This window comes from Myodes glareolus, chromosome 6, assembly GCF_982192425.1.
Source record: "Myodes glareolus chromosome 6, mMyoGla1.1, whole genome shotgun sequence".
Classification (NCBI taxonomy): Eukaryota; Metazoa; Chordata; class Mammalia; order Rodentia; family Cricetidae; genus Myodes; species Myodes glareolus.
Genome location: NC_142031.1, coordinates 10302165 through 10326818, shown reverse-complemented (window position 1 = coordinate 10326818; position 24654 = coordinate 10302165). Strand labels below are relative to the sequence as shown.

Sequence of the window (24654 nt, the reverse complement as noted above, 5' to 3'; positions counted from 1 at the left end):
TGAGATTTGACCTGCACTTTTCTAAAGGGAAATAGGAGCACTACCTCTATTACTTGGGAGAAAGTGTAGTGATGGAGCAGGTGAGTCTTTAATCTCAGCACTTAATGGCTGACAAAGTCACACATTCACTCAGATATCAATAAAAGGCTTATGAGTTTATTTCAAACCTTATTGTATATTAGAGAAAGAAAAAGTATTGAATTGGCAATAATGTCCAATTGCCAGGTGTTGTAACTTAATTGATTGAGTTGAAGTTTACAAGAGGAGCTTACAAGGTACATAAAAGTAGTGTATATGTCACTTCTAGGCATCCTTATTAGAAGAAACAGTGAAAGTCACTAGTTCATGCATCCATTGCATCATAACAGGTGGTTTTGAACCAAAAGTACAGCTGTCACTTTTAACTTCAGAAATGGTACTTCAGTAAGATGTTTTCTTCTTTAACATTTGAAGAGAATTTCTCTCTGGTCTTAACAAAATTATGTAGCACTTGGGGATAAAGATACATCCCAGCAAGGCTGCACTGGAGGCCAAGATGGAGAAGACCTCCACAGCCACCATGACCTTGCCCTTGGTGCTATGGTAGACAGGAAGAAAGGTGACCCAGACACTGCAGAACACCAGCATGCTGAATGTCAAAAACTTGGCTTCATTGAAAGTGTCAGGGAGATTCCTGGCCAAGAAAGCCACAATGAAGCTCCCTAATGCAAGGGAGCCATGGTATCCCAAGACACAGTAGAAGGCAATAATTGAGCCCTTGTCACACACAACAATTATGTGGCCATGGTAATTCTTGTCATCGATGTCAATTGATGGAGTAGCAACTCCCAGCCAAATTGCACAGAGAATAATTTGGATGAGGGTAAAGATGGCGATGATGAAGTTGGGTGCCCCTGAAATCAGGTAGTATCTCATTCTTCTTCCAGGTGTTGTGATTTTGAAAGCCAAAAGGATAGTAACTGTTTTGGCCAACACAGTGGAGACAGCCACAGTGAATACCACTCCAAATGTGGTTTGCTGCAGGATGCACATAGCTGTGTTTGGATAGCCAATAAAAAGTAAGGGACAAAGAAAACAAAAGATGAGTGAGACGAGCAAGGTGTAGCTGAGATTCCGGTTATTGGCCTTCACAAGTGGTGTGTCATGGTTCTTCATGAAGACCCCAAGAACCACAGATGTGAGTGCAGAGAAGCCCAATGCTATCAAGGTCAGAGCCATCCCCAAGGGGTCTTCATAGCTCAAAAAGCTCACAGTTTTGTCAATGCAATAGATGTGTTCTTCATTGGCATACTGGTCCTCTGGACACTTTACACACTGATCCACATCTGATGGAGAAAAAGGTTATGATTAGTGCAGCTTGAGAATTTTCTTGACAGGAAATTTTAAATATGTTTGTTGAGAAACATTGCAATGTCTGCACCTTTCCCCAGGAGGTAGTTAAAGATATTGCTGCATAGGAATGCTTCCATTCCATAGTATGCATTCATTGCTCTTAGTGGAATGAAACCAGACAATCATTATATTGTCTAATAAACGCTTGTTAATGATGCTATTTTTTTTCATGTTTCTAAGAAAGCACAGTTATTTGTAACAGAAATTCAGGAGATAGAGGATGAGGGATAAGAGAAAGGAACAAAGGAGAGGAGGAGGATATTTTTATGCAGCTGTGCAGGGAGGGCAAAGATCTTCCTATGGACAGAATAGAAACAGGCACAAAGTGTATTAAAATGGCAACTTATAAATGTAAAAGGGTTACCCCATTTTAGGATGAAGTGTTTAATTCTATTATTAGTTAAACTGGGATGGTCACCAGGTAATTTTTGCTAGTTTGACTTCATTTATTGATAGCTGGACAATGATAATCCATCTCAGGAGATTGATGTGACTGAATAAGGTAATGGAACTTGGTGGCTAGCTTTAGCAATATCATTATCTTAGGTCTTATACTGCTTTGAAGAGAAATGATAACCATGGCAACTCTTCAGTGAAAATCATCTAATATAGTATCTTATAACGAAGATGTTCAATCTATTATCATTATGGTGGGATGTGGTTGAATGCACTTGTACCTGGTGCGTTAGAAGGAGATTTGAATTCATATTTTTTGAACCATAGTCAACAGGAAGTAAACAGATATACTGCTTGTGGTTTGAATATATGAGACTTCAAACTCTCTCCACATTGGACTTCTTCATGCAACAAGATGACACCATCTCCAACAAGGCCAATCCTCCTAAGAAGACCACTCCCCATGAACTTATGGTGGCAAATTATAGTCAAGATACCTTAGTAATCTGATGGTTTATAGCAAGGCAAGAGAAGGACAGGGTTTGCTAGAGATATGTTTGCAATACTTAGGCTGGCTAGATTCCCTTCAGAATCATTAAGTTCTATGTGTGTACATGTAACCTAATAAAATAGTTCATGACCATGGGGGTAATTTGGCTTATATGGAGTAAGTTAGATGGGAAAATTAGGAATGAAAGCTATATAAAGATAATTTTGATGTTTGCAAATGTAAAGCAATTAAATAAATATGCCCTTGGTTTTGTCATCATTGACATAATGGTTGTTGCTCCCCTGAGTATTATTCAACAAAGCAGTTCTCAAGACCTGACAAGCAGGTGAGAGACCTGTCTCCAGGCTGCACCACCAATCCGGCCACCCACTGAATCCTGTCCCTCCAAGACATACTTCTTTACCAAACCCTAAGCACCTGACCATCCTCCCCATATACAGGCATTTCTCATAATGCCAGTGGTCTGCTGTGGGACATTAGTCTTGTACCTTGTAAAAATTTGTCACTTCTATTGGTTTCATAAAATGCTAATTGGCCAATGGCCAGGCAGGAAGTATAAGCAGGGCATAAGAATAGGAAAATTCTGGGAGGAGGATATGCTATGTCTGTAGTCAACACCCAGCACAGGATGCACAAGGAAAATATCTCATTGATAAATGGTAGCAAGCCATGTGGCTAACACAAATAAAAAGTATTAGTTAATATAAGTTGGAAGAATTAGTTAATAAGACATCCTGAGCTACTAGGCTAATTAGTTTATTATTCAGGTATATATCTGTGTGTTTCTTTGGGACTGAACAGCTGTGGGATCAGGCATGACACAAAACCTCTGTCAACAACAGTCTACATCAACCTAGGTGCAAACCACACCCATCAAAAATAAACAGATAAGTGATCAGGCTCCAAGTTGGACCATCTCAAAATTCACAGCCTAATTAAAACTCCAGGCATATGACATGCTTTTCCAATTCCCATTGCAGCACCAGCAAGGCACCTTGGCAATGCTCTAACCACTGGTGGAACTCCACTGTTTTGGTGCCTCCCTACCAGTTGACAAGCAGATGTAAGACCAGACTCCGGGCTGCACCAAAACTCCTGTTAAACATTATATTCTGTCCATGAAAGACCCACTCCACCACAAACCCCCACATCCATGAACATCCTCCTTATGGGCATCCTTCCTTTGCAAGGCCAGAACACTATATAGGCAAAGCTAAAAGCCATGTCTTTTGGAAAAAGAATCAGCAAGATAGCTGAACCCTGTCCCTAACACTGGTAGAACTTCACTGCTGTGGTGCAGTCCCCATCAGATGAAAAGCAGGTATTTGAACATCTCCTCAATGGCCAGTAGTGTCCTTTATATCTACAAGACTATAGAGAATCAGATGCAAACCACAGCATTTGGAAGAAGAGGCACAAACACAAACTATACCAGTTAGAAACACAGACTATTTTGGCACGGACATAACCCACACATGTTTGAAGAAGAGATGAGCAAATGCCAGAACAAGAATTCTCTCAACAACTAAAAGTGCAATATTGGATCACCGGTGATTCTACAACATTAAGATCTGAACATGTCAATACAGCTGAAACACTAGAAAACAGCCTTAATATAACACTATGAAGTTGATAAAGGCTCTCAAAGAGAAAATGAAAATTACCATTAAGAATTTGAAGAAGAAACAAACAAAAAATTAGGAGAAGTCAATAAATCCTAAAAGAGACAAAAATAAAGAAAAAGCAACCAAACAGGTGAAGGAAACCATTCAAGACTTGATAATTGAAATAGAAACAATAAAGAAAATACAGAGAAAGGGAATTCAGGAAATGGAAAATCTGGGTAAATGAACAGAAACTACTGATTTAATAATCACCTAGAGGATACAAGGAATAGAAAAGAAAATCACAGACTTTAAAGACCCAATGGAGGAAATGGATTCCTAAGTCAAAGAAAATGTAAAATCCAATAAATTCCTAACATAATACATCCAGGACATCAGAGACAGCATGAAAAGATCAGCCCTAAGAAGAAGGAGAAGAATCCCAGCTCAAAGACAGAGAAAACATATTCATAGAAATATGGAAAATAAAATTATAGGAGAAAACATTCCCAAACTAAACATGGACATGACCATAAAAGTACAGGAAGCTTACAGAACATGAAATGAACTAGACCAAGAAAGTCCCCTAACCACATAATAACCAAACAGTACACAGAATAAAGAAGGAATTTTAAGCGAAGGAAATGAAAAAGGCCAAGCAATATATGAATGCAGACAAATCAGAATTACACCTGACTTCTCAATAGAGGACCTAAAAGCCAGAGGTCCTAAACAGATGTTTTATGAAAATTAATAGATCACAAATGCCAGTCCAAACTGTTAAACGCAGGAAATATTTCAATCTCCAAAGATGAAGAAAGCAAGATATTTCATAAGAAAATCAGATTTAAATAATACCTATTTACAACTCCAACAGTTCAGAAAGTTCTAGAAGAGAAACACCAACCCATGAAAATTAGCTACAAGAAAACACAGGAAATATATGTATCTCACAATTAATAAAACTCAAAGAAGGGAAATACACACTCTACCACCACTACTGCCACCACCAAACACAAAAAATAGCAAGAATTAATAATCACTGGTCATCAAGATCTTTTAATATCAATGGACTCAATTTGCCAATAAAAAGAAACAGGCTAAGAGAATGGATTTAAAAGTAGGATCCATCCTTCTGCTCCATTCATGAAACACACCTAAACTTCAAAGATAGGCATTACCTTGATGTAAAGGGTTAGGGAAAGTTTTTCCAATTAAATGGATGTCAGAAGCAAGCTGATATATATATATATATATATATATATATATATATATATATATATCCTAATATCTAACAAAATAGAATTCAAGCTAAAATTAATCAAAAGATATGAAGAAGAACATTTCATATTTAATCACAGGAAAAATCTATCAAGATGAAGTGTCAAATCTGAACATCTATCCCCTAAATACTAAGGCACCAACATTTGAAAAAGAAACATTCTTAAATCTTAAATCACACATCACATCCCACATGTTAATATTGGAAGACTTCAACACCCCATTTTCACCAATGGACTGTCACTCAGAATCTTAACAGGGAAAGAAGGGAACTAACAGATGTTTTGACTCAAAAGAACTGTGTTTCCAGTGGGTCAGCTTTAGACTCTTCTTTTTTGGTTTTCTTTTTGTAAATAAAAGGCACCAAGTTCCAAAAAAAGAACTTAGTAAACTACTATGAAATATTTCACCAAAACACAAAAGAATATCCCTTCTCAGAACCCCATGAAATATTTTCTAAAATTGACACATTGTTGGCTGTGATAAAATCTCAACAGCTACAAAGAAAATGGAATAAACCTTGTATTACGTCATACCACTGTGGGGTAAAGTGAGAGTTCAACAGCAACACAAACTGAAAATTATATGTAGACTCATGGAAATTGGACTACTATCAACTGAACCACTGCTGAGTCAAGGAAGAAATAAAAAAGTTAAAGACTTTCTAGAATTCAATGAAAATGAACCCACAACATACTCAAACTTATGGGACACTAAGAATGCAGTGTTAAGAGGAAACGTCACAGCACTTAGTGGCTACATAAAAACTTAAAATAATCTTACACTATTAAATTAATAGTACACCTGAAAATCATGGAATAAAATGAAGCAAACTCAAGCAGAAGGAGTAGATGACAGAAAATAATCAAACATGGGGCTGAAATCAATAAAATTTAAACAAAGAGAACAATATAAAGAATCAATGAAACAAAGAGTATTTTCTTTGAGAACATCCACAAGATAGACAATCCATACCAACCAAATCCATACAAACCAAAAGGTAGAGATAGAATATCTACATTAACAAAGTCAGAAATGAAAATGAAGAACCATTAGATTATACTTCAAAAACCTAAACTGCAAAATATAGGAAAATCTGAAAGAAATAAAAAACCTTAGTTGATAGGTACTACATACCAAAATTAAATCAAGACCATAAGAAAATAGGAACAGACATTATAAATCTCCCATCACAGAACACCCCAAGGATGGATGATTTCTATGCACAATTCTTTAAGAATCTCACCAAAGAGCTAATACCAATATTCTTCAAATTGTTATACACAATACAAACAGAAGGACTTTTGCAAATTCTTTTTATTTGGCCATAGTTACCCTCATAACCAACCAAAGAAAGAGGCAACAAAGAAATTAGATTAGAGATCATGCTTCCTCGTCAATACTGATGCAAAAATACTTAATAAATTACTGGCAAAATGAGTCCAAGAACACAAAAGAAAATCATCCATTGTGATCAAGTAGCCTTCATTCCAGAGATGACATGAAAATCTGAGCCAGGCGGTGGTGGCGCACGCCTTTAATCCCAGCACTCGGGAGGCAGAGACAGGCAGATCTTTGTGAGTTCAAGACCAGCCTGGTCTACAAGAGCTATTTCCAGGATAGGCTCCTAAGACACAGAGAAACCCTGTCTCAAAACAAACAAACAAACAAACAAAAATCCATATGAAAATCTGTCAAAGTAATTTGCCATACAAACAGATGTAAAGAAAAAAAACCACATGATCAACTCGTTAGATACTAAAACAGCCCTGTGATGAAATTCAATACTCTGTCATGGTACAAGATCTGGAGAGATCAGGTGTAGCTATGTTTCTGTCCTGCCTGGTTCCATAGGGATTCAAAACACACAGAGGCTTATATGAATATAAATTGGTTGGCGTAGTAACTCATGTTTATTATTAAGTGGCTCGTACAACTTAAATTAACCCATAATTCTTATCTATGTTTATCCATGTGGCTTGGTACTTTACTCAGTGATGCATTCTCATCTTGCTTCTTCCACTTGTGGTAAAGACTGGTAAAGAGAGACTGAGACTTTCCTCTTCCCAGAATTCTCCTAGTCTTGTTGCCCTGCCTATATATATAGCCTGACTACTGGCCAATTAGTATTTTATTAAACCAATGCAAAGAGCAAATTTTTACAAGGAACATGAGCACACAGCAATCAGGGATACAAAGAACATGCCTAAATATTAAACATGAAATAAAATAAAGCTAAAGCCAACATCAAATTAAAAGAAGAGAATCTCAAAGTGATTTCAGCAAAATAAGGAACAAGACAAGGCTCTCCACTCTTTCTACATCTCTTCAATATAATACTTGAGGTTCTAGCTATGGCAATAAGACAAGACAAGGAACTAAAAGTGATAAAACTTGGAAAGGAAGAAGTCAAATTTTTCTATTTGCAGATGATATGTTTGTATACACAAGTGACCACAAATATTTTTATCATGGAACTCCTTCATCTGATGAGGCCTTAAGTAATATGACTGAATGGAAGGTTAACTAAAAAAATGGTAGTCTCTCTTTATACAAATGGTAAGTGGACTGATAAATGAATCAGAGAAGACAGAACCAACACAATAGCCAAAAATAACATAAAGTATCTGGGGACAGAAAGAGAAAAAAAATGAAAGATCTCCCTTGTTAATGTATTGGTTGGATTAACATAGTTATATTGAGAATTTTACAAAGAGAAATTTATAGAATCAATTCAATCTCCATCAAAATTCCCAACAAAATTCTTCACAGATTTTGCAAGAACAATACTTGAATTCGTATGGAACAACAGACCCAGGAAATCTAAAGGAGCTTCTGGAGGTGTGACCATCCCTGATTTCAAAATCTACTTTAGAAATATAGTATCAACTGTTTGATATTAGCATAAAATCAGAAATGTGGATAAATGGAATTGAATCAAAAACTGTGACATGAATCCACACACCCATAAATGCCTGATTTTTGACAAAGAAGCCTAAATCATACAGTATAATAGAAAGCATCATCAATAAGTATCACTGTTATAACTAGATATTGACATGTAGAAAAATGTAAATAGATATGTATCGATTTCACTGCAGAAAACTCAAGTCCAAGTCAATCAAAGACCTCAACATTAATTCAATTACACTGAAGCTGATAGAAGAGAAGGTGAGATGTAGCCTTGAACACGTGGGCACAGGACACTATTTCCTGAATATAACACTAGTAGCACAGACATTGAGATCACCAATTAACAAATGGGACATTTTGAAACTGAAAAGCTTCTATAAGCTAAGGACATTATCAATAAGACAAAATTGCAGTGTACAGAATAGAAAAGATCTTTACCAACCCCACATGAAACAGAAGGATAACCTATAAAATATATAAATAGTCAAGAAGCTAAACTTCAAAAGATCAAATAATCTCTTTTAAAAATAGAGTGCAGATACAAACAGAGGATTTTCAGCAGAAGAATCTTAAATGCACAAGATACATTTAAGGGATTTTTCAACCTTCTTTGGTGATGTGGGATTTTTCTCTATTTGTTGTGAAATACATTTTATTACCATTGGTTAATAAAGAGGCTTCTTGAGCCTATGACAGTGCAGAATAGATCAAGGAGGAAATTCCATGCAGAGATAGAGAAGAGAAGAAGACAGAGTCATAGAGACACCATGTAGCTGCTGAAGGAGACAGATGTCCAAGAACTTTACCAGTAAAACCATGAAACTCGTGGTAAAATATAAAATAGTAGAAATGGGTTAATTTAAGATGGAAGCGTTAGCTAGAAATATGTCTAAGCTATTGGCCAAATGGTATTGCAAATAATACAGTTTCTGTGTGATTATTTCTGTTCTGAGCATCCCGAAAATGAATGAGCAGTCTCTTTCTACAGATTGACGCCCAATATGTGGCTTACTACATTCATATAAAACACGAGCATGCTTTTGATAGGAGTTCTAGACACACAAAAAAATCGATTCTTCTAGTCACATTTTATTTAGATGAGCTCTGTTTGTTTGCAGCAGGCAGGAGCACCATGGTTACTCTAAGAGAGATCTCCCTGACTCAGCAGTTGCAGGGAAGCCTGCATGGCTTCTTTAGGAGTAGGCTTCCTTTTTCAACAGTACAAGTGGCTCTGACTCTTTTGGGAGTTCCAACTGTGGAACATTTAAGTGAGGTTTGTGATCATACTGCTACTTGCTTAATGGCAACGTAGACCCCTTGTATGCCTGAAAATAGGGCTATGTGTCATGCTAAACAGACCTTCACCATGGTGGGCAGGCAAGATTTAAAGGCAAAACATTCTTATTCATTGGCATGCTACATAGCATTTTATAATGTGATCCATCAGGATTTTATTACAGTTATGCAATAAGGACAAATCCAGAAAACAAAACACCTCTAAATATGTGAAATCATTGGATAAGTGTATGTAGGTAAGATAGAGAGAGAGAGCAAGAGCAAGAGAGAGAGAGAGAGAGAGAGAGAGAGAGAGAGAGAGAAGAGTATAGACGGTTATAATATATAAGATTACAGACAGTCATAGATAAAAGGAGTAGGGATAAAAAATAAATAGTAAACTTCTAGAAAAAAATAAAAATGTAAGAAAAATAAGGCACATAAAAATGGAATCTACACAGAGAGCACAGATTAGGCATATTATTGTATTTTATTTGAATTTTTGACTGTGAATGAGCTAAGTACAGAGACATTTCATTGTATGAGCTGGTATGCCACGCTAACATATATATTTTAAAGATATTTTGACTTCAAAATTTGGGTCTAAAGATATATTGCTTTGGAAAAGAGGTTCTGCTTTTGTTTTCATAGAGAATAAGAACCTGTGGAGTCCTTCTAGAATAATGTAGTTTGGTGGACCAAGACATCATCATAGGTCTACATAAACCATCAAAATTACTTTACCCAACATAAAGCAGGCAGGATGAAATTTGGAGAAAATCACACCCTAATTCCCTAAATGTTTGTTTACATTTAAAAGGGATATGATATCGAGATGAATGCTTGTCATTGGTATGGATCTTGCCTTATTGATACCAATTTAAGGTAAATTTTATTATATTTATTTCTGCTCTTGTTAAGAGTATCATATTTGTACAGCTCATTTAAAAATGTAATATATAATTTAAAATAAACCTTAATAGATAGTATCTATAATAGTCAAGCTTGTACTCATGCTAGTTAGGTTTTCTAGATGTATAGAGATACATTTTATGTGAATAGGTATTCTTCTCAAATTTCAAAGACCTATAGAATATAGCATTTAAATGTTTTAACAAACTTAGGCCTTTTTTCAACCATGAGACACATCTGATTGTGGACACACCAATCTACTTCAAGAGGATTATGTGCATTGAAGAGACTACTAATGGAGTTCGTTTGCCACTTGGGCAAGAAACTGCTCTTGCCTGGACTGCTTGATGGTATGCTGTATGAACTGGCATTGCAGGACTCACAGGAAAATGACTGATGAACCAACAAAAGGTGAGACAATCCTTTAGTGTTCCTGCTTCATAGAAAAGACTGCCAGACATTTTACAGGACACATAAAAAAGAAACTGATGAACTTTATCAATACAAGGCATAAGAGACATTTAAATTTTCTGCCTAATGGAAAAGTCTGCCAGATAATGTGAGCCTGTATACTGAAAATCGATTTTGCACCATTACTGAAGAACTTGGGTAACTGTCCAGGCAGCCAGTTATCTCTGTCAATTTTAGAGTTTTGAAAGTTTCTTACAATGCACTTCCTATTAATTTAGGTAATATTACTTCCTTTTGGGGTGTTTGATGAAGTTGTAGAAGAGATAGTTATAATTATAGTTTTCCTTAGTTATCATAAAAGATAAGGTAGATATAACTATGGTACCTGTAATTCTTACTTGATACCTGTTTTGTTATATGTAATTTTACTATGTTAAAGTTAAAACCTTTCTTTTTAACTAGACAGAAAAGAGGAGGTGATGTAGAATTCTGCTCTGTATACTGAAAATGTTTTATTACCATTGCTTAATAAAGAGGCTTCTTTAGCCTACGATAGGGCAGAATAGAACAATATGTCAATCCCAAGCAGAGATAGTGGAGAAAACAAGGCAAGGTAAATATAATGCCATGTAGCTGCCAAAGAAGATATACACCCTGGTACCTGACCAGAAAAATCATGAGCCTTGTGGTAAAATATAAAGTAATAGAAATGGATTAATTTAAGATGTAAGGATTAGCTAGAAATAAGCTTAAGATATTGCTCAAACAGTGTTGCAATTAATATAGTGTGTGTGTCATTATTTTGGGCCTGGGATGCTGAGAAACAAATGAGCACCATTCCACTACCCTTGGTATCAGGGAAATGAAAATCAAAACAGCTATGTGATGCCATCTTACACCTTTCAGAATGAATAAGATAAAAAATGTTAATGGCAATCTACGATGGAGAGAATGTGGAATAAGGGGAACACTCCACCACTCCTTGCATGTATACAAATGTGTACAGCCACTTTGGATATTAATCTATTACTTTCTCAGAAAATTGAGAATCAATCTACCTCCAGACACAATGATATGATCCTTGGGCATATTCTCAAAGGAATCATGCCATAAGGATACTTGCTGTACTATTTTCATAGTAGCATTATTAATAATAGCCAGAGCCTGAAAACAACCTAGATGGTCCTCATATATGAAATAAGTAAAGAGAATGTGATACATTTACACAATGGAACATTATTCGGTGGTCAAAAAAATGACATCATGAAATTTGCAGGCAAATGGACAGAACTAGAAAAAAATCATTCTGAGTAAGATAACCTAGATGCAGTAATGTAAGTACAGAATGTTCTCACTCATCAGTGGATAGTAAATATAAAACAAACAATAATCAGAAAACAATTCACATCCCCATAAAAGCTAGGCACCAAGGAGTACACTAGTAGGGACACAGGGATCTCCATGGGAAGAAGAAGTCAATGGGATCTCCTGGGAAAAGTGGGGAAGTGGGTAGAAGGGAGAGGATGATGGGATAGGAATATGGGGATCAAGATAGTCATATTTAGGGACACAATGGAGAGAAACTGTCATGAAAGAGATATCTTGTTAGAGGGGGCAACTATGGGGTTAGAGAGAAACCTGGTGTGAGTGAATCTCCCAGGAACCCAAAAAGTTGATGCCAGCTAAAACTTTTAAAATACTGGAGAGGGTGTCTGAACTGGCCTACAATTGTAACATTATTAAATGGGTGCTTTATATAAAAATATTGTTGTGGGACTCCTCATATGTTCTATATCATGTGTCAGTTCTTATCAATATTTCCCTAGGTTACAAATCACATTGATCCTTTGAAAAATGGGTCTGTGGATATTGCTTAAAGTCTTCTTTCTCATATTCAACTATTTCTGATAATTGTGCAAGCAATTATTCCTGTTTTCATTAATTTTGCAGAGGACTTGCAATTAGTTCCTAGCACACCCACAACAGAGTTCAGTGAATCTGATGACTTACTCTTATCCTTACAGATTCTTACATGAGCATGATACCTATAATGTCTGTAGGGTCACACACATACATGGAAATAGGTTAAACAATCACTAGAAAAGAACTTGTTTAGAATTTCCTCACTGTACAGTTTGATTACCAGAACTGTTTCTTTGAAAAACTGATGTATGCCATGAGTTTTCCATGAATCAAAGATATATGTAATAGCATATGGTGTGACTTAAAGGGACATTGATATTGATCACATTCTAATAAATCTAGCTTATAAAAGTGATGCATTTGATTGAGCAGCAGACTTTTAGACCCTTAGATCATCTCCATGTATGTTAGAGTGGATGATCAAGGTGAAGGATGTATCTTGGCAGCAAATACTCACTTGTCTCATTAGAAACTTCATTTTCTGGGCAGGGAGTGCAATCAAAACAGCATTCTGCCATTCCCTGCTGCCTCAACTTTTTAAATCCAGGACCACAATCAGCACTGCACACAGAGGGCGGCATCTGAGGAAAATTAGAAACATGCTGATATCAGGAGTGTTACCGATTTTTTCCATAACTATTTAAAATTACCATGTTAAAATATCAATAAGCTTTTCACTTGGCATTTAATAGAATGACAAATTATATAAATGTGTAGAAACAATTTAATATAAAGTGGAGTAGCTTCACAAGGCTGAAAATTTAGGAGGAAGAATGAGTTGTTCACTCTGAACAAAAATTACAGAGCACGCAAACTGGTTTTTCTACTTAATTTTTGTCATTGAACACACTCTTGATTAAACATTAGGAGTTGTGCTGCTTTGATGTCTTCATATTTTCTTCTCATTTGTTTCTGCTTTGAAATTAGCACATTTGGGAGTATGGCACTAGTTGCATAGTTCATAACCTTCTATATTCCTCCAGTGGATGTTTTCTTGATGCTCAAGTGAGGCTTGCTTCGAGCACATGTGAAATTTCACTTCTGCTCTCTGAATGGCTATGTATCTGAGTAGTTAAACCTTCAGAACAAATGTCCTTTTTCCTGAGAATGACCTTCTGCATCCCTCTGAGAAAGAATATTAACTGTAAATTTCATACTCCTTGGGCTACCTGAGATGTAACTTCAGATCAACTTGAAGTCTCCATTGCCGTTAACTCCTTTAAAATTCAAGCCACTTTGAAGTTAGGAAGTTTGAATTAGACACCTTAAACCACCCACAGGAGAATTCTTATCTATAACATTCCTAAAACCCATAATAGAACATATCATTCATAAATTTTCAAAACCCATTTTATTTACTAACAATAGCTCCACTGTGGAGGCCCAAAACTGTGAGTCTATTTTCATTGTCTAAAGGTCAGAAAGTTTAAGGTTGGTCAATATTGTTGGCAACAACCAGGGCTACAGATGTTGGTTTTGACTACACCACATACCTAGGGTATGGATGCTTGGGTTTTTTGACCTTAATAAGGCTCATACAGTCAGATCCACTCCAGTGTGACCAATGATCATGATATTGAAGCATACTTCTGCTCCTTCTTTTGAAATAGAAAGTTTGACCTTAGGAGTGGCTGGCTGCCTTCAGGATACTTGTACTAGAGTGGGTCCACTGCCTAAACAACAGAATGGATTTCTCATGGATTAATCGTGTGATGGCTGAAAGTATTATGGCAAGCAACTGTTCTAATTGTCATTTGTATCGTGTTAAAGCAGTCTTTTTTTTTCTTTCCTTTGTTGTGTTGGGGTATAAAACTGTAAGTAAAATTAAATGCAGGGGGATTTCACTATTCACTGGGACTCCCTCTTGACACTTTTCTCTGTTTTCTGTTTTATTATTTTTACTCATGTGTTCATATTCATTACTTACTTTTCTGATCCCCAAGTTCCTATCTTTTCAAGTTTTATTTTTTGACAAAGCTGATCTCTGACAAATGGTGCCAAGATGTGGGGCAACAGGTGAAGCCTGAAATGCACAGAATTGTGGCCAGCATACATGGGAGTACATGAAGGACCATGCACGAAGAAAATTGCACTACAGGGGGAGAGGTGAGTGATGAGCACTCAGATATAAGTAATAATAGATAAGAAAGGAAGAGAAGTTGGGGAAAATATTGGGAGTGAAATTTGTAAGTAATAATTGTATATTCGGAACAAGAAAATTGTATTCAACTGTGTGTACACTTACTTGTTTATATTTTGATAGCCAGAGGAGCTGGGCTAAAGCATAAACAAATGCAGAGATTTTGAGAGTTTGTAGATATTTTAAACAATGCACTTCCTCTACTCAGCTGGTGGATATCTTCCTCCACGTCTGATTTGCTGTGGGAAATGAAGAGGCCAAAGTGTTGGCTCTCACTTACCCTCAGCAAATAACAATGCTGTGATCAGGGAGCCCCAGCAACCAGTGTTGTTGTGGTGAAAGAATCCAACATGTGCGGGGAACAAGGCATGCCTTTGCCACCAAGGCAGTGCTGCAAAACTGTGCTTATTGAACCACAACCTCTGCAGCTGCTGAGCAGTTGGAAAAAATGAAGGGAATACATGGCGTGTCCCAACAAAGACCTGGGATACCCCTGAGATTCGGGCAATCCACGCACACACACACTATAACCAGCTGAGTCTGACCCATGCTGTTCTGTGTGATGGAGCCAGGATATGCATGAGACGGAAAATTCGAGGGGATATACCTCCCACAGTCAATGCCAGAACCTGGTCAGTCAGCAGAAAATACTAGAGGCTAATTGGTCCATTAGCCAAGGTGTCTAAATACATAAATCTATGTCTTTTAACAGAGGAAAGGATTCAGGACTATTTTCCTAATTTTAAAATAAAAAGGCCGAGGTAATTAAGAAATCTACATGGATATATCAGCCTAAGTATGTTATCTTCCTTGGCAGTCTCAGAGCTGCTGCAATGGCAGGCATCAGAGAACCTGAGCTAAATTTGCCAGCTGGCCACAGTCTGTGGCAAGACCACTGAACATGGACTGTGCACCACCCAGACACAAAAGCATATCATAGCCCAGAACCTTCTGGTAACATGTCAAAGTGGGACACAGCCTAGCAGTGGAGAGCATGGCTTGTACTCTGCCACGCAGCCCAGCTTCATCAGAATTCAAAATCTGGTGCCCACCCTGATAGCATAGCTACATCAAAAGTAGCTTCTGGGAGCTGCAGTTTCAAGTCAGTCAAGTGTGTGAAAATGTAAATGGGAAAGTTAAGCCTGTCAGGCAGGCAGACTTGGAACTTGGAAGAAAGTTTCCTACCCCTCGACCAAAGAATGGATAAGGAAAATGTGGTACATTTACACAATGGAGTACTACACAGTAGAGACAAAGAATGACATTTTGAAACTTGCAGGAAAATGGCTGGAGCTAGAAAACATCATATTGAGTGAGGTAACCCAGAGCCAGAAAGGCAGTTATCACATGTACTCAGTCATAAGTCATTGTAAAACATAAAGCAAAGGAAACCAGCTCACAAATCACAATCCCAGAGAACCTAGACAATAATGAGGACTCTAAGAGAGACATTGCATAGATATAATCTACAAGGGAAGTAGAAAAGGACAAGATCTCCTTAGTAAATAGGGAGCATGGGGAACCTGGGTGGGGGTTGAAGGAGAGTAGAGAAGCAGGGAGGGGAGCAGAGAAAAAGTGTACCGCTCAATAATATCAATAGAAAATAAAATGCCTCCATAATAAAAGAAAGACAGTTTACAAAATTTTAGGAAAACTTCTGATGTCTGAGACCTTAGTTAAAATATTCAATGGAAGACCTTGAATCACTTAGTGAAAGTATTAAAGGGATCAATGATCCAAATTCTACTAAATAGCTTACAGAACCTGCCAGAGAGGTCCACAAGCAGATAGAGTGTGCTATACAGAAACAGCAAGCACGTTGTATTAATTATGCTAATCCTTGACAAGACTGTTTATTACCTACAAACTTACCCAACAGAAGAATTATGGCAAGACAATCTGCTTTTATGACTACACATTCTCATTTCACCAGTTAAGGTATTAACCCCACCCCCCCTTTTTGAAGCAGTTGCTTGCTTAGCATAGAAGAGCAGGATAAGATCTAAGAGATGTTTTAGCAGAGAACCTGCTGTGATCAAGTTCCTTATACTGAAAAACAGATTGATTGGCTATTCCAAAGTAGTGATGCTTGAACAATTTTGTTAGGTCAATTTGAATGCCAGATTAATCATATTTTCCCAGCTGATCCATTGCTGCAATTCACACAACTATATTCCTTTCTTTTCCCTAATATTGTAGCAAAAGATCCCTTAAAGGATGCTATGTTAATTTGTAGAGATGGTTCTTCCAATGGAAAAGTAGCATATGTTGCTTATGGAGAAGAACATGTAGTATGAAAAGAACTGGCCTTTACTCAAACACTTGAGCTGGGAGTTGTTGTTATAGCATTTTAGCTATTTGGAGATAAGGCATTTAGTGTATAGACTGACAGTCAATATATATTAATGGTCTTCAAGTCCTAGAAACCATACTATGCATTGGTACTAGCAATAAGCCAGTTAAAATGCTAATCCAGCAAATTCAAAATTCCGTACAACAAAGAAAATGGCCATGTTTTATAAGGTATATTATAGTGCATTTACATCTTCCTGGTTCACTCGTTGAAGGTAATGCTTTAGATCATAAGTTTCCAAAAACAAAATCAATTTATCTCAGGTTGATCTTGCTGAGCAATCATATGCTCTGCATTTTCAAAATAATGGAAGTTAAAGAAAACAATTTAGATTAACAAGAAAAGCTGCTTGCCAAATCATTAAGTAATGTGATATATGTTCGCAGAATTTCCCTGTATCTCATCAGGATGTAAATCTCTGAGTACTACTTCCTAATCATTTATGGCAAATGAATGTTATTCACATTGCAGAATTTAGCAAATTAAGGTATGTGCTTGTGCAGACACTGAGAGAAACAGTTAATAAATGGGACCTCCTGAAACCGAAAAGCTTTTGTAATGCAAAGGACATGGTAAACAAGACAAAATAAAAGCCTACAGAATAGGAAACTATCTTCTTTACTAACCCCACATCAGACAGAGATGGGTCTGATCCTCTCCCTGCATCAGGCATCTAAGACATGGGCATGCATGATTGTAACCATGTACCGAAGATGGATAAGTCTGGAAATAGGGAAAGCATTCACCTAAGGCAGGCACAGTCATTTGTCCAATACCAGAAGCTTTGGCTTTATTAAAATTAATAAACTGGGAGAAATTGTTGAGGCCCAGACATCTGAGCTTATTTCCACCTTGTCTGAATGTCAATGTCAGAGAGTTTGAAGGTCAAAATGGTTGACAACAACCAGGGCAACACAGCCTGACCCTAGGTTGTGGTTACTTGGTACTTTGTCATTAAGGAGGCTTATAGAGTTGGATCCACTCCACTCTGACCAGTGATCAGGATATTCAAGTATACTTCTTCTCCCTCTTTTGAAATAGGAGGTTTGGACCTTGGGAGTGACTGCCATCAGTATATTTGGGTGAATCTAGGATGGATTCACTGCTTAAACAACAGAATATTTTTCTCATGAATCAATTGCTTGATGGTTCAAAATATTGAAGCCAGTAACTGTTCTACCTGTCCTTTGTATCATGTTAAAGCAGTATTTCCGCTTCTTCCCTCTATTGTACTCGGGTATAAAATTGTATAGAAAATTAAATGCAAGAGCTTTTCAGTACTCACTGGAACTCCCTCCCAATACTATCCTCTTTTTCTGCTCTATTACTTTTACTCAAGTCTTTATATTATTTACTAACTCTTTTGATCCCCAAACCCCTACCCTGGAAGTAGTATAATTGTTGAAGCTGGTCTCTGACACCCTACCCACACAGATAAGGAAACTAGATACACACTTGTTTGCATGAATGAACTGTGAAACAATTAATGGGACCAAGCAATGTTCCTCTAGTGAGCAATTTCTTACACAAGGTAAACATCAGGGCTAGAAAAAATGACACAGTCGTCAATAAAAATTTCTCTTCGTGAATAGGCTCAAGCATGACTTCTAGTTCTCCTGTGTGGCACCATGCTGTGTCCAGTTTTCTGACATGCATATGCATCAAACATTTCAGTACTACATGGAAATACAAGCAGACAAACACTCATACCCACAGAAAAGGAAAAGGAAAGAAAGAAAAAAACAAGGTTACAATTCATAAGGTTTTTAAATGGGTCAAAAATGTTATGTCAATTCATTGGCAATTTAGAACCCGTTGGCAAAAATACTTAAAGCAAATTAAATAATAAAAATGAATGATTTGTATATGTTTACTTTACTCCTGCCTTACAATTAGTCTCAGTCTTTCAGCATCTGTATCAGGGGGTCGGCAGAAAAGAGGAAAACCTCTGTGTAGTAATTAGAAATGGACCAACAGAAAATTTCTGAATTGCAGGAGAGAAGATTAAATAGTGATAACCACCAGTTGTATATTTATTTTAAAAGCTACAAACATGTTCTATCATGATAAAAATCACAGTATTCATGTCTAAAATCCTGAAACAATTAATAAATGTCACTTCAAAAAAAAAGTAAAAAGAAGAAACATTATAGGAGGCTAGAAAATGGCTCCTAAAGTGTCAATCTACTTTTACTAAGTTACATGGAAGCACAGGTGGACTCATGTGACAGGGTTACTGCTGTGTAATGTAAATCAGTTCATCAGGTCAGACCTACCTGTCTACTTCCTGTGGTCCACTCTAGAACGTCTTCATATAAATGGAGCTGTTGACTGTGTGGAAAATATGGGCTAAACATTCCTATCTTCACCTTAAGCCCAAGACCATTTGGGAAATTCCAAATCTGGAAAATGTCATACTCTGGCTGCAGTTTTTCTTTCTGGTTCATAGTCACTCTGTCCCCAACTAGATTAGTGAAGTGGGTCTTCCTAAGTAAGGACTTCACCTGAAAGACAGGCAGCATTCTTTAGTGAATGTGCCCTTCCTTGAAGTCAGAAAATATATCTGATTTCATCTTAAATGCAACTTCTTTGAAGGTGCCTAGGTGAGATATCTCAATGAAAGCAAGTAGAAAAATGGAAATATAATAACAGTCCTAGAATTTTACTTCTATCAGAGGAACTATCAAACATAAGCACAGGCATACATGAAAACACCAATTGTAACTATTAAATATTCACAAATACATACACACAGACTCATATGCATACATAGATACATACATAAAACAGGCACATACTATTTACACATGCATACACCTGAAGCCAAGAAGGAATATGAACATACAGACTCACAGAGACAGGCTTACGTACTAGGAACAGAGAAAGAGAAACCCACAGAAATGTATACAAGCACACGCACATGCTAACAAACTCATGGATGAATATGCACAAGGAGACATATACAGATATAAACAGCCATGCAGGGAGACATTGACACAGACTAATTTATCCTCAAACACAAAGACAGATACACATACAGAAGAACAGAAACACATATATACATATGCACAACTCATTTACTAAAACACTCACATACACAGAGCACAGATATGCATAAGAGCAAGCACAACCACAAAACAGACAAATCAAACACGTGGGAACATAGACACATGCACTGACAAATACACATAGGGAGAGACACACAGAAGCACACCCGTAGGGAAAGATATTGACATAAGACCAATTAATTCTCACTAATACAGATAGGAAGATATGCAGATAGATAGAAACACATATTTAGCGTCAAAACAGATATACCCAGAAATATAGAGAAACACACAAATATTTACCCTTACACAATAAGAACCATGCATTCAAACATATATAAGTTTTCTGGAACCCAGAGTTGGGGCAGAATCAGTTTATAACACCTGTGCAAACCATCCCTTACACTGATTACCACATATTTGACAATTAAGGAACAAAAGTTCATCTTTTTATCACGGAGAGGATTAATGAAGAAGACTCTTACACTTCCAGCATTAGAGCAGGGGTGATGATATTCAGGTCTCTGTAACAGAATCACAGACTTTTCATTGATAAGCTGTGTCTCCCACTCCACAACTTTTACATATGAGATTTTTACAAATTTCTAAATTTATTTCCTCAAAGGAAAAATGTTCAAAAATCTTCCTATTTGGAGAAATAAATCTTAACCCACAAGAATGGGACAGCTAAGACTCTAGTAAAGACTGATATAGAAACAATGAATATCATCAAATAAAAATATCACCTTCAAGCAGTTAGAATGGCGTACTTCCTGATTGCCCAGTGGCTTAAAAAATGTCTCATGGAAGACATGGGCTGTAATATACACAGCATTGTATAAGTCATAAAGGTCATCACTAAAAGCCATGTCCAATGTTTGTGCAATTAGCCATTCCAATGAGCGGTTGAATGAGCAGTTCCTCAGTGACTTACACATAGAAGCCAAGACTCCACAGTTAAAGTTCATCCATTCCAGCCCTGCCAGGTGTTCATCCGAGTATTTGAGAGGGTTCACACTCTGGACAAGATTTTTAAAACCAGAAATATCAGCATGGTGGTGTGCAAATGCCAGAGTCCCATGGAACAATTCAGGTGAGACATCGCTCTTACTTATAATGACATCCCACTGTGAGGTGGTGACCCACATTCTCTGTATGCCTCGAGATTCCCACATTCTATAGCTGACAGCTAGAGTACTATCTGTATCACCATAAATGATAACAACATTTGAGGATGATGTCAAGATTTGGTTATAATACACTTCAGCTCCTGACACGTACAAATGCATGTTGAGCGGAATCATGTTAACAAAGGCAAAGCAGATAGTATTTTTTTCCATCTCTGTTCTCAAATATGAGAGAAATTGGATACCCTGATCATTGTCTGAGATGGTCAGCCCAATCCAGTTCCAGCTGAAGTGAAGTATGAGGGAGACCATGGCCAGGGGTAGAGATGTGTCCTCAGGGGCCATTTGATACAGAAAACGAAATTGTTCATGATCATTCAGGATAGGATGGAAGGGTCCAAAGGTAAGATGAAGGAACTAGGAAACAGAGGAAACAGGGAGCATTGTGAGGTATCATGCACTCCTCAGGACTTGTTAAACACACTCTTTCTGCAGAGGGTTCTGAAACAACCTCTTCCTGTTACTCCTTTCTTCATCTCTATTTCAAAAAAATAAATACAGAAGGCCCCTAAAGTATCTGAATAATACCCCTGGACAACACAGTTTGACATAAGTGTAAGTCCAGTCTCCTCCTCACACTTTTCTTAGCACTGAGAATGGCACCAATGGAGACAGGATTTCTTGCAAACCCACAACCACACAAAACCTCACCTGCTGAGAAATGTGTAAGTCCAGTTGTTTTGAATTTTTAGACGATCCTACCCAGCTTGGTCCTGAAATCAAAACTAAACATCCCTTCTCTTGTTGACAGTTATAATTAGGATAACTACCAAGAATGACGACCAAACTTGGAAGGCAATCTTCTGATTGTGACACACTCGTACAATGACTTGTCTGAGGGAAGAATATTAGTGAATTATTTGTTAAAAGATTAAGGTCCCTGTTGATTTCATCCAAGGAAAAACTTAAGGCCAATTCAAACTTATATTTTTCCATTGGTTCTCTGCAAAAATGATAAAGATTTTAATAGGACAGAGATCTACAGAAAATCATGTACAATCAATACAGGATTATCTGTACTGAATGGTATTCCCAACCACTGCCACCCCAATGTTTGAAAGGTATCTTCTGCGTTGTGATGTTCAGATGACATGAGAAGATGGAAGCTTGAAAAAACTTTAAAATTTTATGATAGTGCAACTCCAAAAAGAAGTTGTGCCATCGTCATCATTTACAAAGACCCTTATGCATCTCTTGAGTGCTTGCTCAGAAGGTAAAGATAAGGCCACAGGCTTTGACCAAAGAGTAAACCTGGTCATGATTTCATTCTGAAATTATTGAACAATAAAAAATGCATGTGATGTGTGAACCATTGGATTTACTGAATTTTCTGTGAAATTAACTGAATTGGCTAAGGCAGTCAAAATGTCTGATGTGTGTAAAATAGTACGGGCAATATTTGGCTCTTCTACTTATAATTATTTATATTCATTGGGCAATATACTTAACATATCCCATCCTATACATCTTCATCTTTTTATTTCTGGTTTCTTGATTATCTTTTTTCAGGCATTAAATCATTTTAAAGATATATATTTAAATGTATTTAAATACCAGAGATGTATTTTGTAAATATGTATGTCTGTATGCATCTGTGTACATAGACAGTATTAATGCACATTTAGGCCATAAATAATAAATGGATTCCATGGTTTTGAATGATTTTTTTGTTGTAGACTAGACTCACCTCAAAGGCATGGGGCTATACCTGCTCCAGGCCCTGAGTGAAGAAATTCAGGGCATGTAATTCCTCCCTAATATTGCTCACCTATTTTATGTTTATACCAGTATACCATATATTCACACTGAGTGTATCCCACCAGCATAAATTTTCTTCTGGAAATTATCTTTCCAGTTAACCTAACACAACATTGGTATTCTACTGGGATTTGTATGTGCCAGTATTAGACGTTTGCCAAATAGAAGACCTTAGTTGTAAACTATGGAAAATATTTATGCAGTTTTATGTGATAAAATGGGGTCATGAGTCATTTGGAAAAAAATGATACCAATTTGTGTTTCTGTGTATGGGAAGAATAAAAATGGCTGTTTCCTCCTAACTCTTTGCCTATCATCTGACTAGTAAACATCACACATACATTTTTATTTTGAATAATTCATTCAAAATTAAATACTATCACTTTACCACTTAGAAACTGTACCACTGTGGTGTTTTTCTGTATGAAAATAGACATTTATCTATATATTTTCAAAATAAATGTTTTAGAATATTCTTTATTACCACACAGAAATTATATCATTGAAAATTTCAGCCACATGCAACAGAAATCTGAGATTAGAACTTGTGAATCTCAAACACTAACTATCTTTGGATGAGGCATCACCTGCTATTGTGCTGTGGAAGCAGCAAAGAGACAGGCTATATGTGATGGAATAGGTATAGAGTACTTCTTCACATAGCACCCAGTCTGGTAATTTGGAGGGTAACTGGGAGAAAAATGTAACATTCTCCGGAAAAATAAAAAGTAGAAAAATATCGTGTAGTCTCTAAAAGAATGTAGTGTTGTTTATTGGTGTGTAGGTTGGGAGAACAGGGCAGATGATCCAAGGCATTGTTCAGATGTTCACCCTCTTGACCCCTCATGGAATATCCATGATGACATTTACATAGAAAATACAAAGGCACTTACATTGCATGCAAAATGAGTTGGAAATACGCAGAAGCATCTGTTGTATTGTCTGGGAGAATTAAAAAGGTACAATGTGGTCGTGATTCTTTATCATACTCTTCTTTCTGCTTCATTCTCCAAAAGCACCTGGGATGGATGAAACTGGCCTCCTGAGATAAAATGTTCTGGAGAAAGAAGAAGAAAACCAAAGTCAGCATGTTTTTCTGCTCTAAGCCTGGGAAGTTGAGTTATGACAGGCCATGTGGATCAGCACATCAAATCGGCACCTGAGTATGGCCTCCTGCTTTTATTTCTGTGGCCAAATGAGAAAATACTAAAGCATTCACGAATCCTTTTTTTTAAACGTGGGCAGATGTTTTCTTATCCATTGAGAAAACATTGACTTTTTCTTCCCTGGGGCTCTGCATCTGATTTCCAAAAAACATGGATGAAATTTTGTTTCTAAATATATACAAGGACAATTAAGGTAGTATTTATGATATCACTCATTTTTTGTGCCAGTTTTGAAAATTAGGTCCCATGATTGCCTTACCAATGTGTTTAAGTAAACACCTTTAGAAATGATGTCAGTGATTGGAAAAAAAGAAGTCAAATTCTCACTGCTTGCTGATGATTTGATAGTTTTCATAAGCAGTCCCATAAATTTTACTAAGGAACT

At 36.8% G+C, this 24654-nt stretch overlaps 1 protein-coding gene across 1 annotated transcript; it reads right to left on the bottom strand.

The window, feature by feature from the left end:
- Positions 1 to 420: 420 nt before the first annotated feature.
- Positions 421 to 24193, bottom strand: LOC148121615 (vomeronasal type-2 receptor 116-like). Its single transcript, XM_087906750.1, has 6 exons — positions 23997 to 24193; positions 21997 to 22288; positions 20905 to 21702; positions 19388 to 19615; positions 13076 to 13199; positions 421 to 1325 (listed from the first exon to the last, which is right to left on the bottom strand). Exons 1-6 carry the CDS (start codon positions 24191 to 24193, stop codon positions 421 to 423), a joined length of 2544 nt encoding a protein of 847 aa, XP_087762876.1.
- Positions 24194 to 24654: the final 461 nt, after the last annotated feature.